At 43.6% G+C, this 20,792-nt stretch overlaps 1 protein-coding gene across 3 annotated transcripts in view; it reads right to left on the bottom strand.

Moving 5' to 3' along the window:
* LOC149468693 (U7-hexatoxin-Hi1a-like) overlaps positions 1-20,792 on the bottom strand; it is a 69,030-nt gene that overhangs the window by 8,144 nt on the left and 40,094 nt on the right. For all 3 annotated transcript variants that reach the window (XM_089669788.1, XM_089669789.1, XM_089669790.1), the window contains one exon: positions 19,052-19,171. In XM_089669788.1, the coding sequence (XP_089525914.1) occupies positions 19,052-19,171 (120 nt within the window). The remainder of the gene's footprint in view (positions 1-19,051; positions 19,172-20,792) is intronic.

The raw sequence follows: 20,792 nt of genomic DNA, 5'->3' as shown, positions 1-20,792 counted from the left end.
GCGGATCCTAACAGTACCTTGCGGCCATGACAGAGCCAGGAAGTGGACCGGTGTCCCTAGAGGATATTTGCCAGCACCTGGCAACTTTGACCCAGGCTTTCCAGAACTTCCACAGTCGCTGCGCCCGACTGGAAGACCGCATGGAGACATTAGCCCCCCAGACTCCCCCTGCTCAGAGTTCCCCGTCTGTGGAACCTCCCGCTACCCCGGTATCCGGAGCGGTTGCCACACCCTTAGCTCCTGAACCCCGTGTTCCCCTGCCGGAGCGGTTCCGTGGGGACCGGAGCCGCTTCCGAGCCTTTCGGAACGCTTGCACACTATATTTTGACTTGCAGCCTCGCACATTCTCCTCCGAGACCGTCAAGGTGGGGTTTATAGTCTCTCTCCTTCAGGATGAGCCCCAGGATTGGGCCCACCGTCTGATGGAGAGGCGCGACCCCCATCTTGACTCCGTGACCGAGTTCTTTCAGGCCATGGCCGTTTTGTATGACGACCCTCAGCGGGCTGCTTCCGCAGAGGCTACCCTATACTCTCTGCGACAGGGCCGCCGGGCAGCGGAAGAATACGCGTCCGATTTTAGGCGTAGCATGGGAGACACCAGATGGAACGATGCGGCCTTATGTCACCAGTTCCGCATTGGACTGTCTGAGCCTCTCAAGGACGAACTCGCACGAGTAGGCCTACCTGACTCCCTGGAAAGATTGATTGAATTGGCCATTCAAATTGACCGTAGACTAAGGGAACGTCGACAGGAAAGGAGCGGCCAGGGTCAAAGGGTGGCATGGATTCCATCAAGAGATACAACTCCAGCCCCAGGGAACCATCCGCGAAACTCGGAGATGGGAGACATCTCGGAACCCATGCAACTGGGACTGGCCCGTTCCCACTTATCGGTCGAGGAACGCCAGAGGAGGCGCTCACTGAACCTGTGTCTGTACTGCGGGGAAGCTGGTCACCAGGTGCGCTCCTGTCCTGCAAAAACGAGTAAGTCCACGCCCGTTTCTTGTTCCTTACCTGCAGGCAGGGATGATCAGTCTAGTTACCTGGCCATTCCTGTGTCTTTACAGCTCCCCGGAGGAATATTGTCGGTGACCGCAATCGTTGACTCAGGAGCCTGTAGCTGTTTTATTGATCTGACTTTTGCCCACCGGCAAAAAATCCCTCTCCAGACCAAAGAAAGGGGGTTCAACATTTTCTTGGCAGATGGGTCCAGTATAAAATCTGGGGTGGTGGACCAGGAGACACCACCCATTTTCACCACTATGGCAGACCATCACCAGGAGTTCCTCCGTTTGGACGCCATCGCCTCCCCCCTTTTTCCAGTCATTCTGGGGCTCCCTTGGCTGAGGGCCCATAACCCCCAGATTGACTGGGAAAAGGGAACGATTCATTTTCGGTCACCCTATTGTTTGAGTCACTGCCACGTCACAGGACCCATGGTTCCCCGGTTCCTCCTGTGCTTGGACGGAGACACCAATCTATCCCAGGTGATTCCTCCGGCCTATCATGACTTCTTGGACGTCTTTAGTAAGCGGGGAGCTGACGTTCTACCTCCACACCGTCCCTACGACTGCCCCATTGACCTCCTACCCGGGTCGGAAATCTCTTTCGGCCGTATCTTCCCCTTGTCCGAGATGGAATCGGGGGTGCTGAGGGAATATATCGACGAAAACCTTCGGAAGGGCTTTATTCGTCCTTCCACATCCCCAGCCGGGGCCGGGTTGTTCTTTGTAGAGAAGAAGGACAAGTCGTTACGGCCCTGCATAGACTATCGTGACCTAAATAAAATTACGGTAAAGAATCGTTATCCCTTACCCCTAGTCCCCGAGCTCCTCCAGAGACTGAGATCAGCAACGATATTTACTAAATTAGACCTGCGGGGGGCCTATAACCTTGTTCGTATCAGGGAGGGGGATGAGTGGAAAACGGCGTTTCGTACAAGATTCGGTCACTACGAATATTTGGTGATGCCGTTCGGGCTCTGTAATGCCCCGGCGACTTTTCAGCATTTTATCAATGATGTTTTTCGCGATTTTCTTGATATTTTCGTGGTAGTTTACTTGGATGACATCCTAATTTTTTCCCCCTCACTGGAGGTTCATCGGGGTCACGTGTCACGGGTCTTAGAACGGTTGCGCCAACACGGGCTATACGCTAAGGCTGAAAAGTGCTGTTTTGAACAGCACGAGATCACATTCTTGGGACTGGTTCTCTCTTCCGCGGGGGTCGCGATGGATCCCCAGAAGGTCACGGCGATCTTAGATTGGCCAATACCCGCCGACAAAAAGGGGGTACAGCGCTTCATCGGCTTTGCTAATTTTTACAGAAAATTTGTTAGGAACTTCTCCGGCCTGGTCTCCCCGATCACGCAACTGACGAAACAAGGGGTCCGCTTTAAGTGGACCTCCGAAGCTCAGTCGGCCTTCGATAAGCTCAAGAGACTGTTCACCTCTGCTCCCATTCTCTGCCATCCGGATTCTTCGCTCCCATATGTGTTGGAAGTTGACGCCTCCGAAAACGCGGTAGGAGCGGTTCTGTCCCAAAGGAATGGTACCAAGGAACTACTGCACCCTGTGGCGTTCTTCTCCAGGAAGCTGACACCAGCGGAGCGCAACTATGACATTGGAGATCGGGAGCTCCTGGCCATTAAAACCGCTTTGGAAGAATGGAGGTATTTACTGGAAGGGGCCACTCACCCCATCCTAATATTTACAGATCACAAAAACCTAGAATATTTAAGGACGGCAAAACGACTGAGACCACGCCAAGCGAGATGGGCTCTTTTCTTTTCTCGATTCTCATTCCATATAACGTACCGACCCGGTACTAAGAATACCAAACCAGACGCCCTGTCCCGCATGTTTGAGGACCCCGACGACGCTGCGGTACCAGACACCATCCTGCCTTCTGGAAGCTTCCTCGCGCTACAAACGGAACTGCGCTCCCGGCTTCTTGATGCTTCGGTAAGACTATCCGTTCCGTCTGGGTCACCCCTCCAGAGCCACGGTGGCCTGTTTTGGAAGGAAGACCGAATCATGGTCCCAGAAGAGGTGCAAACCTTGGTCCTAGGGCATTGCCACGACCATCCAATGGCAGGTCACTTCGGGGTGACGAAGACTCTAGAACTGCTACAGCGCTCGTTCTGGTGGCCGGACATGATCAAGGATTGTGAGCGTTACGTCCGGACGTGTCCCACCTGTCAAAGGAACAAACCCTCCAGGAGTAGGGCATGGGGATTGTTGCGTCCATTACCTATACCCAAGCGGGCCTGGCAAATGATAGCCATGGATTTTGTGGTCGAACTCCCACCATCCCAAGGCCACACAGCGATAATGGTGATCGTCGACCGCTTCTCGAAGATGGCGCATTTCGTGCCCCTGGAGAAGACCCCATCGGCACCGGAAACGGCACGGATCTTCATTCGGGAAGTGGTAAGGCTTCATGGAGTCCCCGAAGACATTGTGTCGGATCGGGGGGTGCAATTCACCTCCAGGTTCTGGAACGCCCTATGTAAAGCGCTGGGAATCAAGCTGTCGCTCTCGTCCGCCTACCACCCGCAGACCAACGGTCAAACCGAGAGGACCAACCAAACGCTGGAACAGTATTTACGATGCTACACCTCCTATCTCCAGGATGACTGGCTGACGTTGTTGCCTTCTGCGGAGTTCTCATACAACAACTCAAGTCATTCAGCTACGGGTCAATCGCCATTCTTTTCTAATTACGGGTATCACCCCACATTCCTCCCTGATCTAATGCCTGAAAATCTGGTACCGGCGTCGCAGGACATCTTGAACTTCTTTTCCGTCAACAACAAGACTATTCAGGAAGCCATCGCTAAGGCCCAGGAGGACAGTAAGAAGGCTTTCGACAGAAAGAGAAGAGGAGATTTACTGCTTCAACCAGGAGATCTGGTTTGGCTGGCAACAGCCAACTTGAAGATGCTGTGCCCCTCAAAGAAGCTGGGACCCAAGTACATTGGCCCATTTCCTGTTAAACGAATGGTCAACGAGGTGGCCTACGAACTCGAGCTTCCGCAGACTTTCAAAATACATCCTGTGTTTCATGTATCTCTCCTGAAGCCGTCCAGACCGGATCCCTTCCCAGACCGAGAATCCAGACCTCTCGAGGCAATCGCCATAGGTGACCAGGAGGAATTTGAGGTGGAGGCTATCCTCAGTTGCCGAAGGAGGGGGGGCCAGACTCAGTTCCTGATAAAATGGAAGGGTTATGGTCCTGAGGAGAACTCCTGGGAACCCGCCCAGGACGTTCACGCGCCCAGGCTCATCCGGGAGTTTTTTCGTGCTCACCCGCGGTGGAGAGATCAGTGGGGCTCCCGGAGGGTGCCCGTTGGGGGGGGGCAATGTCAGGGATCCCGGCTCCGTCTGCCGCAATCGCGGCTCTGTCCCCCGCGCATGCGCATTGATGGCAGATCACGCCGGGACACAGGAACTAGGTCCCGGCGAGCCGCGGCTGACAGGACGCCGCGCATGCGCAGTAGAAACCGCGGGCGCGCCTCAGGCGTCCAATGACAGCCGGGGGCGCGTCCTAGCCAGCCAATGACAGTGCAGGGCGCACTATTTAAAGATGCCCTGCACTGTCACAAATTGCCGCAAGGTCTATATGTGATCCTGAATACCTGCTCCTGCTGTGACCCTGTTTTTTGACCCTGACTACGCTGCCTGCCCCTGAGATTGACCCGGCTTTGTTCTGACTATTCTACCCGCTCCTGTGATTGACCCGGCTTTGTTCTGACTATTCTACCCGCTTCTGTGATTGACCCGGCTTTGTTCTGACTATTCTGCCTGCTCCTGCGTTTTGACTCGGCTTATCCCGACTGTTCCTACGGATTGATTTACCTGGCTGACCCTGCGTGTGACCCGACTACTCCTAGCCCGCCGATTCGGTACCCCGCTTACCCCACGGGGCCACTATCCGTACCACCCTGCTGGGGCCGCCATCCTCTTCACAGCTGGCTCTCCTGGTACCTACATACATCCCCGGAGGCCTCCTCGGCCGCTGGTGGCCCGCTCAGAGGTCGTGACCTGGCCCGGGACTGTTTCAAGTCCATCCCCACCATCAGGGGCCCTGGTGAAAGCACAGCCCGGGCTTAGACCCCACGCTCTGGGTAGGTCTACCAGCTGGCAGACGGAGGGCTCCGCCTGGCGGATCCTAACAAGTATAGAGAAAAAGTGAAATATGATGATGATTTATACCCCCTGAAACAAATATGCATCGTAGAAATTGTTTTTTGGGTTAGAAGAGAAAATGCAGAGTGGGATGGGGGGGAGCTACGGGGGCGGGGGATGGGAGGGGAAGGGATAGGGGTGGTTGGAGATGTGGGAAATAGATAAACTATGTTAGTAGGAAGATATTAATTTTATGTCTTTTTTTCTTCTTTTCCTTTTGTTAAAGGAGAAAATTATTGTGATTTTTACTTGGTGGAAAAAAAACTTATAAATATTTATTAAAAAAAAAAAAAAAACTTTGCATGAACATGCAAATCAGTGCATAATTTGTTAGAAATGCATTTCTTTTGAATTTTTTGTTGCAATTCTGTCTCTCAGTGTTACAATACACCTACCATTCGATTTTTAGACTGATCAATTTCTTTGTGAGTGGGCAAACATTCAAAATCAGCAGGGGATCAAATACTTATTTCCTTCACTGTAGATGCTTTTGGACTTTTGCGGAAAAAAAAAAAAAGGTGAATTTTATCATTGCAATGTTTACATTAAAATATAGTTTTTTGTTCCCATCATCTTCTTCTCCCAGTTTGTTTTTATCAAAAACATTTGACTTTGCCTAACTGCTAAAATAGAATAGAGCCTATTGTTTAGTTAGCTAATTGATCAACATACATTGACGTCACCCCGCGGCCATCTTGCGATCCTATACTAGCACTGGTTTTAGTGTTGTATTGTGTGTTTTTAGCTTTTCTACTAAAATTACTGTTCAAAACGGAGAACATTAGATTGTGCCTTCTGCTTTTATACATGTATTCCTGCCCTCCTGAGTGAATGACTTAACTGGGAAGAAGGATATAGGATTCACACCCAGATCTATTTATCCAAGATGGGGGGGGGGGTCTGCTTTGTGACCTGATCATCGCCAAGAAGAGAAGAAGAGCTAAGATTTGCCAGCCCAATCCAGCAAATGTAAGGAGGGAAGGAGCAGTGCATGCTGGGGAATATAGTCCCCAGGAAGGCAGCCTGAGCAGGGAGAGACTGAGGGGGACTCCATGTCCCAGGAGAACTGTGCAGTGCTGCAGGAGGCAGAGGGAGAGAGAATGGTGAAGGGCTGTGATGTGCAGCACTCAGTCTCATGCGGAGAGACGGGGAGCTGTGCTGGCTAGGGCTTACGGTGCTGTGGAGAGATCTTGATGCTGTGCTGTGTTGGGAGGACAGGGCTAGTGCACATTCCAGGAGACCAATGTTGCCATAGGGACAGCTGTGTGTGCCAAGAGTATCATGCCCTATATCAGAGGGACCCACAATGCTGCGGGTGGAAGCAGGGGCGGACTGACCATTTGGAAAACTCAGGCACTGCCCGAGGGCCCGGGGTCAGTAGGGGGCCCCATGAGATGCCCCTGGCTACAGCTCCTGCCTGTTAGGCGGGAATGTTCATGCCTGTTAGAGTGATGGTGTGACCCTCCTGCGCTCCAAGTGTATATTTTAAAAAAATATAAATCAAATAAATATGTGTGTAAATCCCAAAGGGAGCTGCTAGCATTAAATCATATACCAGTGATTAAGTAAATATAAAACATAAGGAATGCTGCGCTACATTCAAATCAAACGAAATGTGAATGTGGGATCCCAAAATATCAAATAAAAAAAATGTGACAATGTTCTCAATACAGGTCTATACGTGCTCACTGATAATAACATAAATCAAATAAATAGCTCAAAAACATGTGGAAACACAAAAAACAATATCTGTATATATGTGCATGAACCAAAAATACACATATATATAATGTAATCACACGTGCCTTATTGTGAAGTGAAAAATAACCATAATAATGGTACACACAAACTTATATCTCAAAGTCCAAAAAATAAATATTGTTGGTGAACAAAACAGTAAACGGTGCTTCCAAATTATACTGTTAGTGACCACAGGTGAAAACTCGTGCAGGTTTCAGGGTGTATACAGATCTGCGAATCCAACCACCATCTGAATTAGCCTCTCACCTCATCCCTTCGACCCTTGCGGATCAAAGAGCAGTAGTGGATCCCTCTCACAGATCCTCCAGGCACCAAAACACTCCAAAGACAGTTTTCTCAGAGTATAATATTCCCACTATGGCTCTTCTCCAGGAAAAGTTGTAATATCAATCTCTCAAAATGAGACAAAGGAATCCTCCCATAGTGTAGTATATTTAATTATACCATAGGAACATGTAGCATATTTAAATTGAAACTTACGTAGCAGCCAGTCCAAGAAAAAACCTCATGCTTTCAGATGAGGATATATCTGTTGGGTGTACAGCTGAATGCACAGGTGTACCAAGATGGCCGCCACGCCGGAAATACGTCACCGCATTAAGCCGACGCGTTGCGTCACAGTGTCATGTGACTTCATCAGGGCTGTCAATCACAGTGACGATCACTCTTTAAATACCCAGTTTGTTAGAAAGAACCACCCACATAGGAGGGGTTTTCTTCAGCCTAATCCCATCACTACTTCCTGCGGCCATTACACTGAAGACCACTGGGGACTCCTATGTAAAAACTACATGCTAGTGACTACAGCAGGCGCATCTATACAGGGATCGTCCGAGGACTGTATAATGATGCACCAACTACAATTAATATACCTAATCTTTAAAAAAACAACAAAATGCCCTTATATCAAATTCCCATTTTAATTAAATTTTATTAAAAAGCAAAAAATGTATATTATTTATTAAATATAAAAATTAAAATATAAAATTAAAATTAATAAAATAGACCATCTCTCACATACTTACCCATACTATTATCAATCATAGTTATGGTAAATATCAGCATAAGATCTCTAATTGTATATACCAGACCTACAACCAATTGTTTTATATAATTACCTGGAAATATATATATACCTGTGCACATAAATACGCACACGTATATACACAATCCGAACCTCAATCTAATCAAAAAATATTATATATTAGCTTTAAAAATAATAAAATAATCTAAAAATTATTATTTATTAATGAAGATTATTATTTTATTATTTTATATTATTTTATTTAAAATATTTATAATATCCCAACCCTTCACCAGCTCATAAAAGACCTACTCCGAAAAAACTCACACACGCATATTCTATCCGAAAGCATGAGTTTACATAGTCAATGCATAAAATTATTACATAGTAAGATAATATATATATATATATATATATATATATATATATATATATCTATCTATCTATCTATAGCACCATCTCAATTAACCTCAAAAATCAGAAATAAAACAATTTAAATCAAACTCAATGTTCAAACCATTGGGGAAATACGTGTGCATATTATAAATCCACTTTGACTCTATTTGGCTCAAAGTACGCACCTTATGGCTACCTCGCCAATGTCTCTTATATTTAGTGATACCCCAAAATTTTAGTTCACTAGGGTCTTTATTATGAAATTTGGCGAAATGCTTTGAAACGCTGTGCTTCGGGAACCCCTTCTTTATGTTTTGCACATGTTCCCGGAGCCTGACCCAAAGGGGTCGTTTGGTTCTCCCTATATATTGCATTCCGCAACTGCATTGCAGCGCATACACAACTCCCTCTGTCCTACAAGTAATAAATTCTTCGATCTTAAATTCTTTCTTACTTACAGATGAAGAAAAACTCATCAATTTCTTATTCCTTCCTTTTGTGGATTTGCACGCATAACATGCCCTGCATGGAAAGAACCCATTTATATCCAAAAAAGTAACATTCTTTTTAGTCGGTGGATCAAGAACATTTTTAACAATTTTATCTCTTAATGATGGGGCTTTTCTATATCTAAAAGTGGGGAATTCTGATATTATCTCTTTTAGGGCCGGATCAGCTTTCAATAGTGGCCAGTATCTTCTAAAAATAGTCTCCACTTTCTTGTAATGGACATTGAAATCTAGGCACATCACAAGTTGGTCTTTTTGTTCCTCATTTTTCTCTCGATCTACCAAAAGTAAATCTCTTTTTGTATTCCCAACTTCCTGGATCATTTTACTAATTAAATTTTGCTGGAAACCTTTGGCTTCAAACCTCTGGCCTATATTTTTTGCTTGGCTAAAAAAATCCTCCTGCATAGTGCAATTTCTTCTAAGTCTAATCATTTGACCTTTTGGTATGTTCAATAACCACGGCGGGAAGTGGCAGCTGTCTTGAGGAATATACCCATTCCTGTCGACACTCTTAAAGAATGTCTTCGTGATAATTTTATCTTGTATGATATTAATATCTAAATCAAGGAAACTAATCTGCTCACGACTATGTTCCCAAGTTAGAACAATGTTTTTACTATTCCTATTCAGATTTTCACAGAAATATAATAAATCCTCTTCTCTTCCTTTCCATAATACTATAATATCATCTATATATCTTTTAAACAGTATTAGTTCTTTCGGGGGCCTCAAATATACTGCCTTCTCTTCCCAGTGTGCCATGAACATGTTTGCCACACTGGGAGCAAAACGAGCTCCCATGGCTACACCCTTGATTTGATTATAAAAAACATTATTATGCCAAAAATAATTATGTTTTAAGCAAAATTCTAAACAATCCAAAATATATTTTCTCTGTCCTCTTTTCAGATTCCCATATTCTCTTAAGCCCCATTCAGTAGCTTCCACACCTTCTGTGTGGCCAATAATTGTGTATAACGATGAGACGTCAGCCGTTGCCAAGATCACATCATTACCATCTACTTTATCCAACATTTGTATTAGGTGCTTGGTGTCTCTCAGATAAGACCTAGTTTCTCTCACCAATGGTTGGAGAAACATATCCACGTATTGCCCCAATCGTGCCACTAAAGATCCAATCCCATTAACTATAGGACGTCCCGGAGGATGAGTATTGTTTTTATGAATTTTCGGGATAGTGTAGATAATGGGAATTCTGCACATTTCAGGAACAAGATATCTAGCTTCTTTTTTATTCAGATACTCTTTCTCACATCCTCTTTTAATCAACTTTTCTAAATCCTTCTTATATTTGACCGTAGGGTCCTTTTTAATCATCTCATAGGTGCTATTATCACTTAATTGAGTACCTATTTCTTCTAAATAGTATTTTTTTGACATGACCACTATTCCCCCTCCCTTATCGGCCGGCCTGACCACTATGTCATTTCTTTGTGTTAGCATCTTAATTCCTTTTTACATATCTATATTAGGCCGAAACCTTGGGAGTTTCAGGGATTCCAAATCTTGACTCACCATTTTTTTAAAAGATTCGATTTGGCAATTATTACTAATCTGAGGGTTAAATAAAGATTTATTCCTTAATCGGGTATATTGAATGTTGCTGGCTGGTGCATTATTAATCATATTTCTGGTACTAGATAAACCCATAAAATACTTTTTAATGTTAATCTTTCTAATAAATTTCTGTAGGTCTATAAAAATATCAAATTTATTTGCTGGTTTGGGTGGGGCAAACTTCAATCCTTTGTCCAACACAAGGATTTCTTCCTTAGTGAGTGTAGTACCGCTGATATTAAAAATACCCTCTCCTACTACTCTCTTTTTCGCTTGGACCTTCCGTCCTGCTCTGCACCCTCTTGTCTTCCGGGACTTCTGTTGGCACATCCTTCTCTCCGGGGACTTCTTTCCCCACCCTCCTTCCCTAAAAAATTCCTCTGCTGGTAATCATAATCTAATGGTTCATACCTATTATATAACTGGATAGGACTCCTCCCTTCATACCGCGGTCCTTGCCATCCCATCTGTTCCTGTCTAGGACTTCTGGGGTAGAAAGGCCTATTTTCCTGTCTCGGACTTCTAGGATAAAAAGGTCTAAATTCCTGCCTAGGGAAATAAGGAGGTCCATAGGGCTGCTGATAATATTGATTAGGTTTGGGATAATAAGGTCTATAAGGTGGGCGATAGGATTTACCATATCCATTGTTTTTCCCTGGTGGTTTATTGTGAAAAGAACCGCCATTCTTTGGTCTCCATCCATTATGTGGTGTATGGTATCCCTTATCTCCTTTAGGATGGTTCATTTGGGAATTCCCTTTACCTTGACTTTTAGATTCTTTTGGGTATTCATTCGTATGTCCCTTAATAATTTCTAAACGTACTTCTTTAACGGGAGTAGTATTAGCTGAACTACATTCTGATTCTGCACCTGAAGATTGCCATTTAAAAACTTGATCCTTACTAAAATCATTTATATCCCTTTGATATTTTTTCATTTTTTTATTTTTCACTTCTAAGTCAACCTTCTCCAAATCTTTATTCAATCTTTTGGCGAGATTAACCATTTCTGGAGATTCGTTGTATGGTTCCATCTTTTCTTTAATCTCTAAAATTTGTGTTTCTAAAATCCTCAATTTTCTCTGTTTGCGTTTCAATATAAATCTCATTAGTTCTAGACCCCTCTCATGAAAGAAATCAAACCATTCATTTTTAGATTCCTGGTCTATTAGTCCATCACTGATGGGCACATCCCATCTTAATCTTCTTGGGACTAATCTCTCCTTAAGGTATTTTTCATGGGTAATCATGTCCCATGTGTGTGAGTTTTTTCGGAGTAGGTCTTTTATGAGCTGGTGAAGGGTTGGGATATTATAAATATTTTAAATAAAATAATATAAAATAATAAAATAATAATCTTCATTAATAAATAATAATTTTTAGATTATTTTATTATTTTTAAAGCTAATATATAATATTTTTTGATTAGATTGAGGTTCGGATTGTGTATATACGTGTGCGTATTTATGTGCACAGGTATATATATATTTCCAGGTAATTATATAAAACAATTGGTTGTAGGTCTGGTATATACAATTAGAGATCTTATGCTGATATTTACCATAACTATGATTGATAATAGTATGGGTAAGTATGTGAGAGATGGTCTATTTTATTAATTTTAATTTTATATTTTAATTTTTATATTTAATAAATAATATACATTTTTTGCTTTTTAATAAAATTTAATTAAAATGGGAATTTGATATAAGGGCATTTTGTTGTTTTTTAAAGATTAGGTATATTAATTGTAGTTGGTGCATCATTATACAGTCCTCGGACGATCCCTGTATAGATGCGCCTGCTGTAGTCACTAGCATATAGTTTTTACATAGGAGTCCCCAGTGGTCTTCAGTGTAATGGCCGCAGGAAGTAGTGATGGGATTAGGCTGAAGAAAACCCCTCCTATGTGGGTGGTTCTTTCTAACAAACTGGGTATTTAAAGAGTGATCGTCACTGTGATTGACAGCCCTGATGAAGTCACATGACACTGTGACGCAACGCGTCGGCTTAACGCGGTGACGTATTTCCGGCGTGGCTGCCATCTTGGTACACCTGTGCATTCAGCTGTACACCCAACAGATATATCCTCATCTGAAAGCATGAGGTTTTTTCTTGGACTGGCTGCTACGTAAGTTTCAATTTAAATATGCTACATGTTCCTATGGTATAATTAAATATACTACACTATGGGAGGATTCCTTTGTCTCATTTTGAGAGATTGATATTACAACTTTTCCTGGAGAAGAGCCATAGTGGGAATATTATACTCTGAGAAAACTGTCTTTGGAGTGTTTTGGTGCCTGGAGGATCTGTGAGAGGGATCCACTACTGCTCTTTGATCCGCAAGGGTCGAAGGGATGAGGTGAGAGGCTAATTCAGATGGTGGTTGGATTCGCAGATCTGTATACACCCTGAAACCTGCACGAGTTTTCACCTGTGGTCACTAACAGTATAATTTGGAAGCACCGTTTACTGTTTTGTTCACCAACAATATTTATTTTTTGGACTTTGAGATATAAGTTTGTGTGTACCATTATTATGGTTATTTTTCACTTCACAATAAGGCACGTGTGATTACATTATGTATACAGTTGCAAGAAAAAGTATGTGAACCCCTTGGGATTACGTGGAGTTTTGCATGAATTGGGCATAAAATGTGCTCTGAACGTCATCTAAGTCACAACAATAGAAGAACACAGTCTGCTGAACATAATACTACACAAACATTAGATGTTGCCATGGTTTAATTGCACATAACATGTAAACATTCACAGTGCAGGGAGGAAAAAGTATGTGAGGCCCTAGCTTAATGACTTCTCCCAGAGCTAATTGGAGCCAGGAGTGAGCCAACCTTGACTCCAATCAGTGTGATGATATTGGATGTGTTGCTGACAGCTGTCCTGCCCTTAAAAAACACACACCTGTTTTCGGTTTACTGGTTTCAAGAAGCACTGTCTGATGTGAACCATGCCTCGCAGAAAAGAGCTCTCAGTAGACCTACGATCAAGAATTGTTGACTTGCATGAAGCTGGAAAGGGTTACAAAAGTATCTCCAAAAGCCTTGATGTTCATGTGTCCACGGTAAGACAGACTGTCTACAAATGGAGAAAGTTTAGCACTGTTGCTACTCTCCCTAGGCGAGGTCGTCCTGTAAAAATGACTGCAAGAGCACAGCGCAGAATGCTGCATGAGGTAAAGAAGAATCCCAGAGTGTCAGCTAAAGACCTACAGAAATCTCTGGCACATGCTAACATTTTTGTTGACACATCTACAATAAGGAAACCATTAAACAAGAATGGAGTACATGGGAGGACACCACGGAGGAAGCCATTGCTGTCCAAAAAGAATATTGCAGCACGTTTGAAGTTTGCAAAAGAGCACCTGGATGTTCCACAGCACTACTGGCAAAATATACTGTGGACAGATGAAACCAAGATTGAGTTGTTTGGGAAGAACACACAACACTATGTGTGGAGAAAAAAAGGCACAGCACACCAACATCAAAACCTCATCCCCACTGTAAAACATGGCGGAGGGAGCATCATGGTTTGGGGCTGCTTTGCTGCCTCAGGGCCTGGACGGATTGTTGTCATTGATGGGAAAATGAATTCCAGAGTTTATCAAGACATTTTGCAGGAAAACGTACGACCATCTGTCCGCCAACTGAAGCTCCGCAGAGGATGGGTGATGCAACAGGACAATGACCCAAAGCATACAAGTCATTCAACAAAACAATGGCTGCAACAGCACAGAATACGCCTTCTGGAGTGGCCCAGTCAGAGTCCTGACCTCAACCCGACTGAAATGCTGTGGCATGACTTTGAGAGCGATTCACACCAGACATCCCAAGAATATTGCTACACTGAAACAGTTTTGTGAAGAGGAGTGGTCCAAAATGACCCCAGATCGTTGTGCAGGTCTGATCTGCAACTACAGGAAACGTTTGGTTGAGGTTATTGCTGCCAAAGGAGGGTCAACAAGTTATTAAGTCCAAAGGTTCACATACTTTTTCCTCCCTGCACTGTGAATGTTTACATGTTATGTGCAATTAAACCATGGCAACATCTAATGTTTGTGTAGTATTATGTTCAGCAGACTGTGTTCTTCTATTGTTGTGACTTAGATGATGTTCAGAGCACATTTTATGCCCAATTCATGCAAAACTCCACGTAATCCCAAGGGGTTCACATACTTTTTCTTGCAACTGTATGTGTATTTTTGGTTCATGCACATATATACAGATATTGTTTTTTGTGTTTCCACATGTTTTTGAGCTATTTATTTGATTTATGTTATTATCAGTGAGCACGTATAGACCTGTATTGAGAACATTGTCACATTTTTTTTATTTGATATTTTGGGATCCCACATTCACATTTCGTTTGATTTGAATGTAGCGCAGCATTCCTTATGTTTTATATTTATTCATGCCTGTTAGAGTTTTCTTCAGTCTGCTCTCATCCTCGTGTCCACAGATATCACAGTAAAGCAGTGCACACACTCACAATGCAAAGCATGATGGGGCCAGGGGCGGACTGACCATTTGGAAACTCGGGCACTGCCCGAGGGCCCGGGGTCAGTAGGGGGCCCCATGAGATGCCTCTGGCACCTTTTTCATAGGCTTTTTTGAGTTTGGGCAAGGACACAGGGGCCCCATGATCCCCTATTGCCCAGGGGACCCATGTGTTTTCAGTCCGTCCCTGGGTGGAAGACTTCAGGCTGCACCTGGTGGGAAACTGTTTTGCTGTCTTTCCTGTCTATGTTGGAGTCTGCTGAAGTTTTGGTGTCCAGATCTGTGTTGATGGGGGACAGCAAGCTGCAAGAGAGAGTGTCTCTATCCAGGACATCAGCTCTTTCATTTAGGGTCACCATTGCTGTGTTCAGGACTATCACCATCACACTCCGATACGGCAAGAAACCAAATGGAAAAACAAACAGAGGGCACACCGGCCTAGTACATTACCTTAAAAAATGTTTAATAAGATATAAAAAATAGGTATTGTACTCACAAACGACAGTAAAGTCAAAGGCACATCATGAAAGAACAGCTTTGTCTAAAGTACTCTATGTTACTGTCCGCAATCAGGAGTGTAGACATCCAATAGGCCAACACGTTTCGTGGTCCTGCCTCTTCCTCAGAGCCAACTGACCAGATGTCTGTACCCTCTTTTATATGCTACTAGTTTAACCCCTTGACGCCGACGTAACACAAATATGCGGCCTCACGGACCTGGGCTTTTTTCCGTGGGGCCGCATATTTGCGTACCTGTCTTTGTGCTGGGAGCGCGCCGCTCGGCGCGCTCCCAGCACAGAGACCGCGGTGTCACTGAGAGCCCCGGGTCCCGTTCTAACGATCGGGACCCAGGACTCCCGAATCCGGGTCACGTGATCGCTGTGATAGCCTCTGATTGGCTATCACAGTGATCAGTCACTGTGCAGCCCGGCCCCCTTGTTTTTTCTCTCTCTATGAATGGAGAAGAGAGATACATTGTCTCTCTCGAACTCCTGACATAGAGAGATAAAAAAAAGTTTGTAAAAAAAAAAAAAAAAAAAAAAAAGATAAATTAATAAATATTAAAAAATAAAATAAAAAATAAAGAAAAATACCTAGATCAAGGTTTGATCTAGTTCAGTACCAAGGTTAGTGTTTGAGTCAAGATCAGGGTCAAAGGTCAAGATTTAAAAAAATTAGTGTCAGTGTGTGTTAATGTCAGTGTCAGTGACAGTGTGTTTTGTGTAAAAAAACAAACAAAAAAAAACCAAAAACAAAATGCGTACTATTGTTTCTGGGCTATACTACGGGTACAAACAACAAATAACATACACATATCTGGTATCGCTGCGATCGTCAAGAACTGGAGAATTTATTTTGGGTTGTTCTTTGGTGGTAGGTTATGGTTGTAACAAGAAACACACAGTTAAATATAAAAAAACTATTTTTTTTACTATTTTGGCCCAGTTTTCCTTTAATAATAAAAAAAAAATTAGGAGCTATCCATTACCATTTACCACCAAATGAAAGCCCAATTTGTCCTGAAAAAAACGCGGTATAATCCACCTGGATGTACAAAGTAGTTGTGATGATATGTATGGTTTTACTAACACATGTCAACGTTGCAGAATTGTGCTTAGGCATTTAGATTTGTTTTACCCTTAGGCGTGAAGGGGTTAACCAAAAGGTCACATGTGGGCCGTCCTGGACACTCCCGGGGGCAGGGGGAGGTGTCACAAGGGCTGTTGACATCATGAAAGCACACACAAAAACATAATGAGGCTTATCAAAAATAAAAACCATAGGAAGTGTACATATGGGAACATAAGATCCTCCTCCTGTATTGGACTGCGTTGTCCGCATATGAATAAATAAGTGTATAAATAAATGGTTGGATAATACATGGAATATGGAGATACTTAGCACCAGGATGGTAAGTGCTTGTATGAATGAATGAAATATTGTATTCGGGGACACATACCAGGTGGATGGGGCATGATGATAGCCAGGTGCATAAGTTAGAGAGTGGATCCACAAAAGGATCGGGTTCAGGAGTGGTGGTGCGGCTGGGAACTGCACCCTGTAGGACTATGCATGCTGGAACGCACGCCCACATGTCTGCTGTGGATCTGCAGGCTTGTGCATTCCAGCAGAAGCCAGGACCGCCCCCCTCCATGAGGACCTGGCTCGGAAGAGCAGCAATGGGTGCGCTCCACCAGGGACCAATAGGAACCCCTGGATCCAGGGAGTCTCGACCAAACCCACCAAAGGGCGGACTCAAAGTGCGCTCTACTGGGGCCAATCAGAGCAGGGAGTGGGGCACATGACGGCTCGTCACCACAGAGGGGAGGGTACTGCAGGCACTCTATCAAAATCAGTGTGACGATGCGGCCTAGTGACCCGAATTGCCATTGGCAGCAGTGGGAGGGAGATCCTCATGCGAGAGTGGAAGAGAGCATCTGCAGGCTGGGCTGAATATGTTGTGATAAATATTAAATATACAGTCAGGTCCATAAATATTGGGACATCGACACAATTCTAACATTTTTGGCTCTATACACCACCACAATGGATTTGAAATGAAACGAACAAGAGGTGCTTTAACTGCAGACTGTCAGCTTTAATTTGAGGGTATTTACATCCAAATCAGGTGAACGGTGTAGGAATTACAACAGTAATAACTGTCAGCTCGGGCACCCTGCTTTGTAAACGCTATAAAACTTTCACGTAAACCAATTAATTTACACGTATTGGGATTTTTTTTTTTTTTTTTTAGCAAAGACAAGTAACGGAACACATGTTGGCCTACAATTTATGACGAAAATTAGATTTTTGACATTTTTCTTACTGGTCGTATTTAATAGCATAAAGTCAAAGATATTGTTTTTTTTCCTCTCAAAATTGTCAGTTTTTTTTTTTTTATAGTGCAAAAAAAAAAAAAAAAAAAAGGAAGGACGTAAATTTAATTTGGGTGCAACGTTGGATGACTGCACGATTGCCAATTAAAGTAGCGCGCAGTGTCATAAATGCAAAAAATGGCCTGGTCGGGAGGGGAGGGGGGGGGGGTAAATCCTCAGGAGGACAAGTGGTTAAAGTGTTCCTATGTTGACTTTGCACCCCAGTACTGCCAAATTTCCACTACTGGTCAGTGGGATGGCGATAAGAAGGTGCTGTGTCTTTATAGCCTCTGTGTATATCTCTCATAGTTACAGCACCCTTCAGGGCCTTTGCCCTTGCAACGGGTTGTTGGGTACCCCATATAAGGGTTGTTATATGTGATTCTGATAGTATTCAATTTGAAAGTTGTGTTTTGTATGCATTGTTTATCACCTCTGTTTTGCCACAGTTTATTGGCATTGCTGCCCACACCCCTTTTAAAAAAGGAAAGGGAGATTTTAGATTATAGTAAAGTTGACAAGTACAGTGGTTAGACCAAAAAATAAAAAAAAATTGTAAACACTACATGATGTGCAGGTGTGAAAGTGATGACTTGTTTTTCAATGAAAACGGAAGTGATGTAACACTATTTTGCTTCCGCTGTGTGATGAGACACCTAGCCAACAGGTGGGAAGCCTCACTCTTGTCATTCACTACGTGTGCTGCTAGTAATGCGGAGTCATGTCAAAGCCTACTGAGCTTCAAAAGAGGGCAAATTATTGGTGCCTCTGTGAAGATGCTAATTTGCCTGGTCCCGAGGAACAGTATCAAAGGTTATGATGGCATATGCAGTTTCCGGGAAAACGTCTGCATAAGTGCAGTCGACATGGTCAACTGACTGAAAGGAGACAAAAAAGGACATTGCACAGGATTGTGACCCGGGGTAAGAAAACAACTGCTGCAAAAGTGACTGCAGAGCTCAATCTCAGCCCTGTGAAGCAATGACGACAGTCCAATAGGAGGGCATTGGCAGACAGGGCACCAGTCTATACCCTTTTATATACACATGACAATGTGTTACTGGCAGTCAGCCACATATATGTTACTGGCAGAAATACAGGCACAGGAGGCATGTGGGATACAAGAGGTGGGGGCCATGCTTTTATATAATGCAGTGCATTCATTAGCCTTTTAGTGATTGGGGAAGAATGTGAAATACCTTGTTTCCAATTGGCTGGTTCGGATTACAGGCTTGAGCATTACCATTTTCAGAATAATGTTTTCTGCAATCAGTTTGACCAATGTCCACTGTTATGTCAACATTTTCTCCTGCAACAACCTATGACAAAAAGAAGTAAATAGTAATTACAGAATATAAAGACAGTAGAAAGACCACATACACATACTGCTAAATGGGGAGTAGCTTCAAATACTGTATATTCGTTTTTGTGTAAATAACACACACATATTTACCAACTGGCCCACACTTGCAGCTGGATACATACTAGCAAACATGGGGAGGGATCGATGTATGTATTTAAAAATGTATCTAAACCTCTAAAAATGTAATATAATTTAAGAGTCCTCAGATGTGATGGCTGCATTAGCAGGGGCGGACTGGAAACTCATGGGGCCCCTGGGCAATAGGGGATCATGGGGCCCATGTCCTTGCCCACACTCAAAAAAGCCTTTAAAAAAAGAGAAAAAAAAACCCCACACACCACACTAAAGAAGAGGTCTTGTTTATTTTCACTTAAAATGTTATCAAACCCACAACAATACAATCAGTCTGTATATGCAGCAAAGCATGCTTGTTATACTCCCTGAGAAACCTAAGGGTTAATCCTCTGCATTGTGTAAAAAGGATGTTTGATCTTGGCTTCTCTGATCCTCCCCTTCTTTCACAGTCCCCAGTCCACCTGCTGATAGAACAGAGCCTTGGGGGCCATCTGCACATGCTCAGTTTGGGGTCTATTGCTAAAGTTTTTTTCTTGGGAGAGTGCATGTGATCAGCACAGGGCCAAACATCACTGTCTAGACAGAGGTCAGGGGTCCGGCAGCCTTACAGGACAATCGGGGAGAATGAAAACTCCTCCTACAAGCCTTAACCAGTGTTCTGCTGGACACTGATAGAAGTCAAAAGACTGCTCTAACTTTTGATGAGAAAAGTTTAGTAGTTTATATTTACTAAAATAATAGCAGTTTATATTTACTAAAATAATTGCATTTCCATGCTCAATGTACTATGGGAGACCAGATATAGTGAATGCAGGGTCCTGGGTTTAGTAACACTTTAAATTAGTAATCATGTAGTACTTTGTCCTTCCTACCTGCTGTGGAAGGCAAGCTATGTGGTCAGACAGGACACCTAACACCCCCCACCCCCCACCCCCATGGCTCTTCATCAACACAGCTAGCAAAAAGATGGCTGCATGGATAGCCAGTGCTTGACTCCGACTCCAAGCACTTGGAGATGAGCACTGGCAAGAAGAATGCAGAAGGGCATTCAGCAAGTACAGAAAATAACTGTTCATCTTGATGTGTTCTTGTCAATTTTATGCAAGCTGAAAAGAAAGCACAAAAAAAACAAAAACAAAACAATATTTTATTTTGTAAACTACTATTCACTATTTAATGGAGATGCACAAAAGGCAGGCGTGTTTGAAGCCCATGGCTCCCATCTGTCCATTTTTTGGAGGGACTGTTCCTCTTTAAACCAAATAGATTCATCCCTCTTTCCTCCTCATGTGTACCTCTTTTTGGTCTGATGTATATACCTCTATCATCCCTGGCCATGTGGGATCTCCTGCATGGTAGGGGTTGGGCAAAGACCTGGCAACCTACCCTGTAAAATAATTGCTAAGAGAATTCAAGGAAAAAGTCGCTTACGAGTGACGGTCCATGCAATCGCCAAGGGTCGGATATGACTGAATGGATAGATAGATATACCTCTATAAAAG

Source organism: Staurois parvus, unplaced genomic scaffold (genome assembly GCF_062004578.1).
Source record: "Staurois parvus isolate SC_StPar_1 unplaced genomic scaffold, SC_StPar_1.0 ptg000081l, whole genome shotgun sequence".
In the NCBI taxonomy this organism is placed as follows: Eukaryota; Metazoa; Chordata; class Amphibia; order Anura; family Ranidae; genus Staurois; species Staurois parvus.
This window is presented reverse-complemented; position numbering and strand designations above follow the sequence as displayed.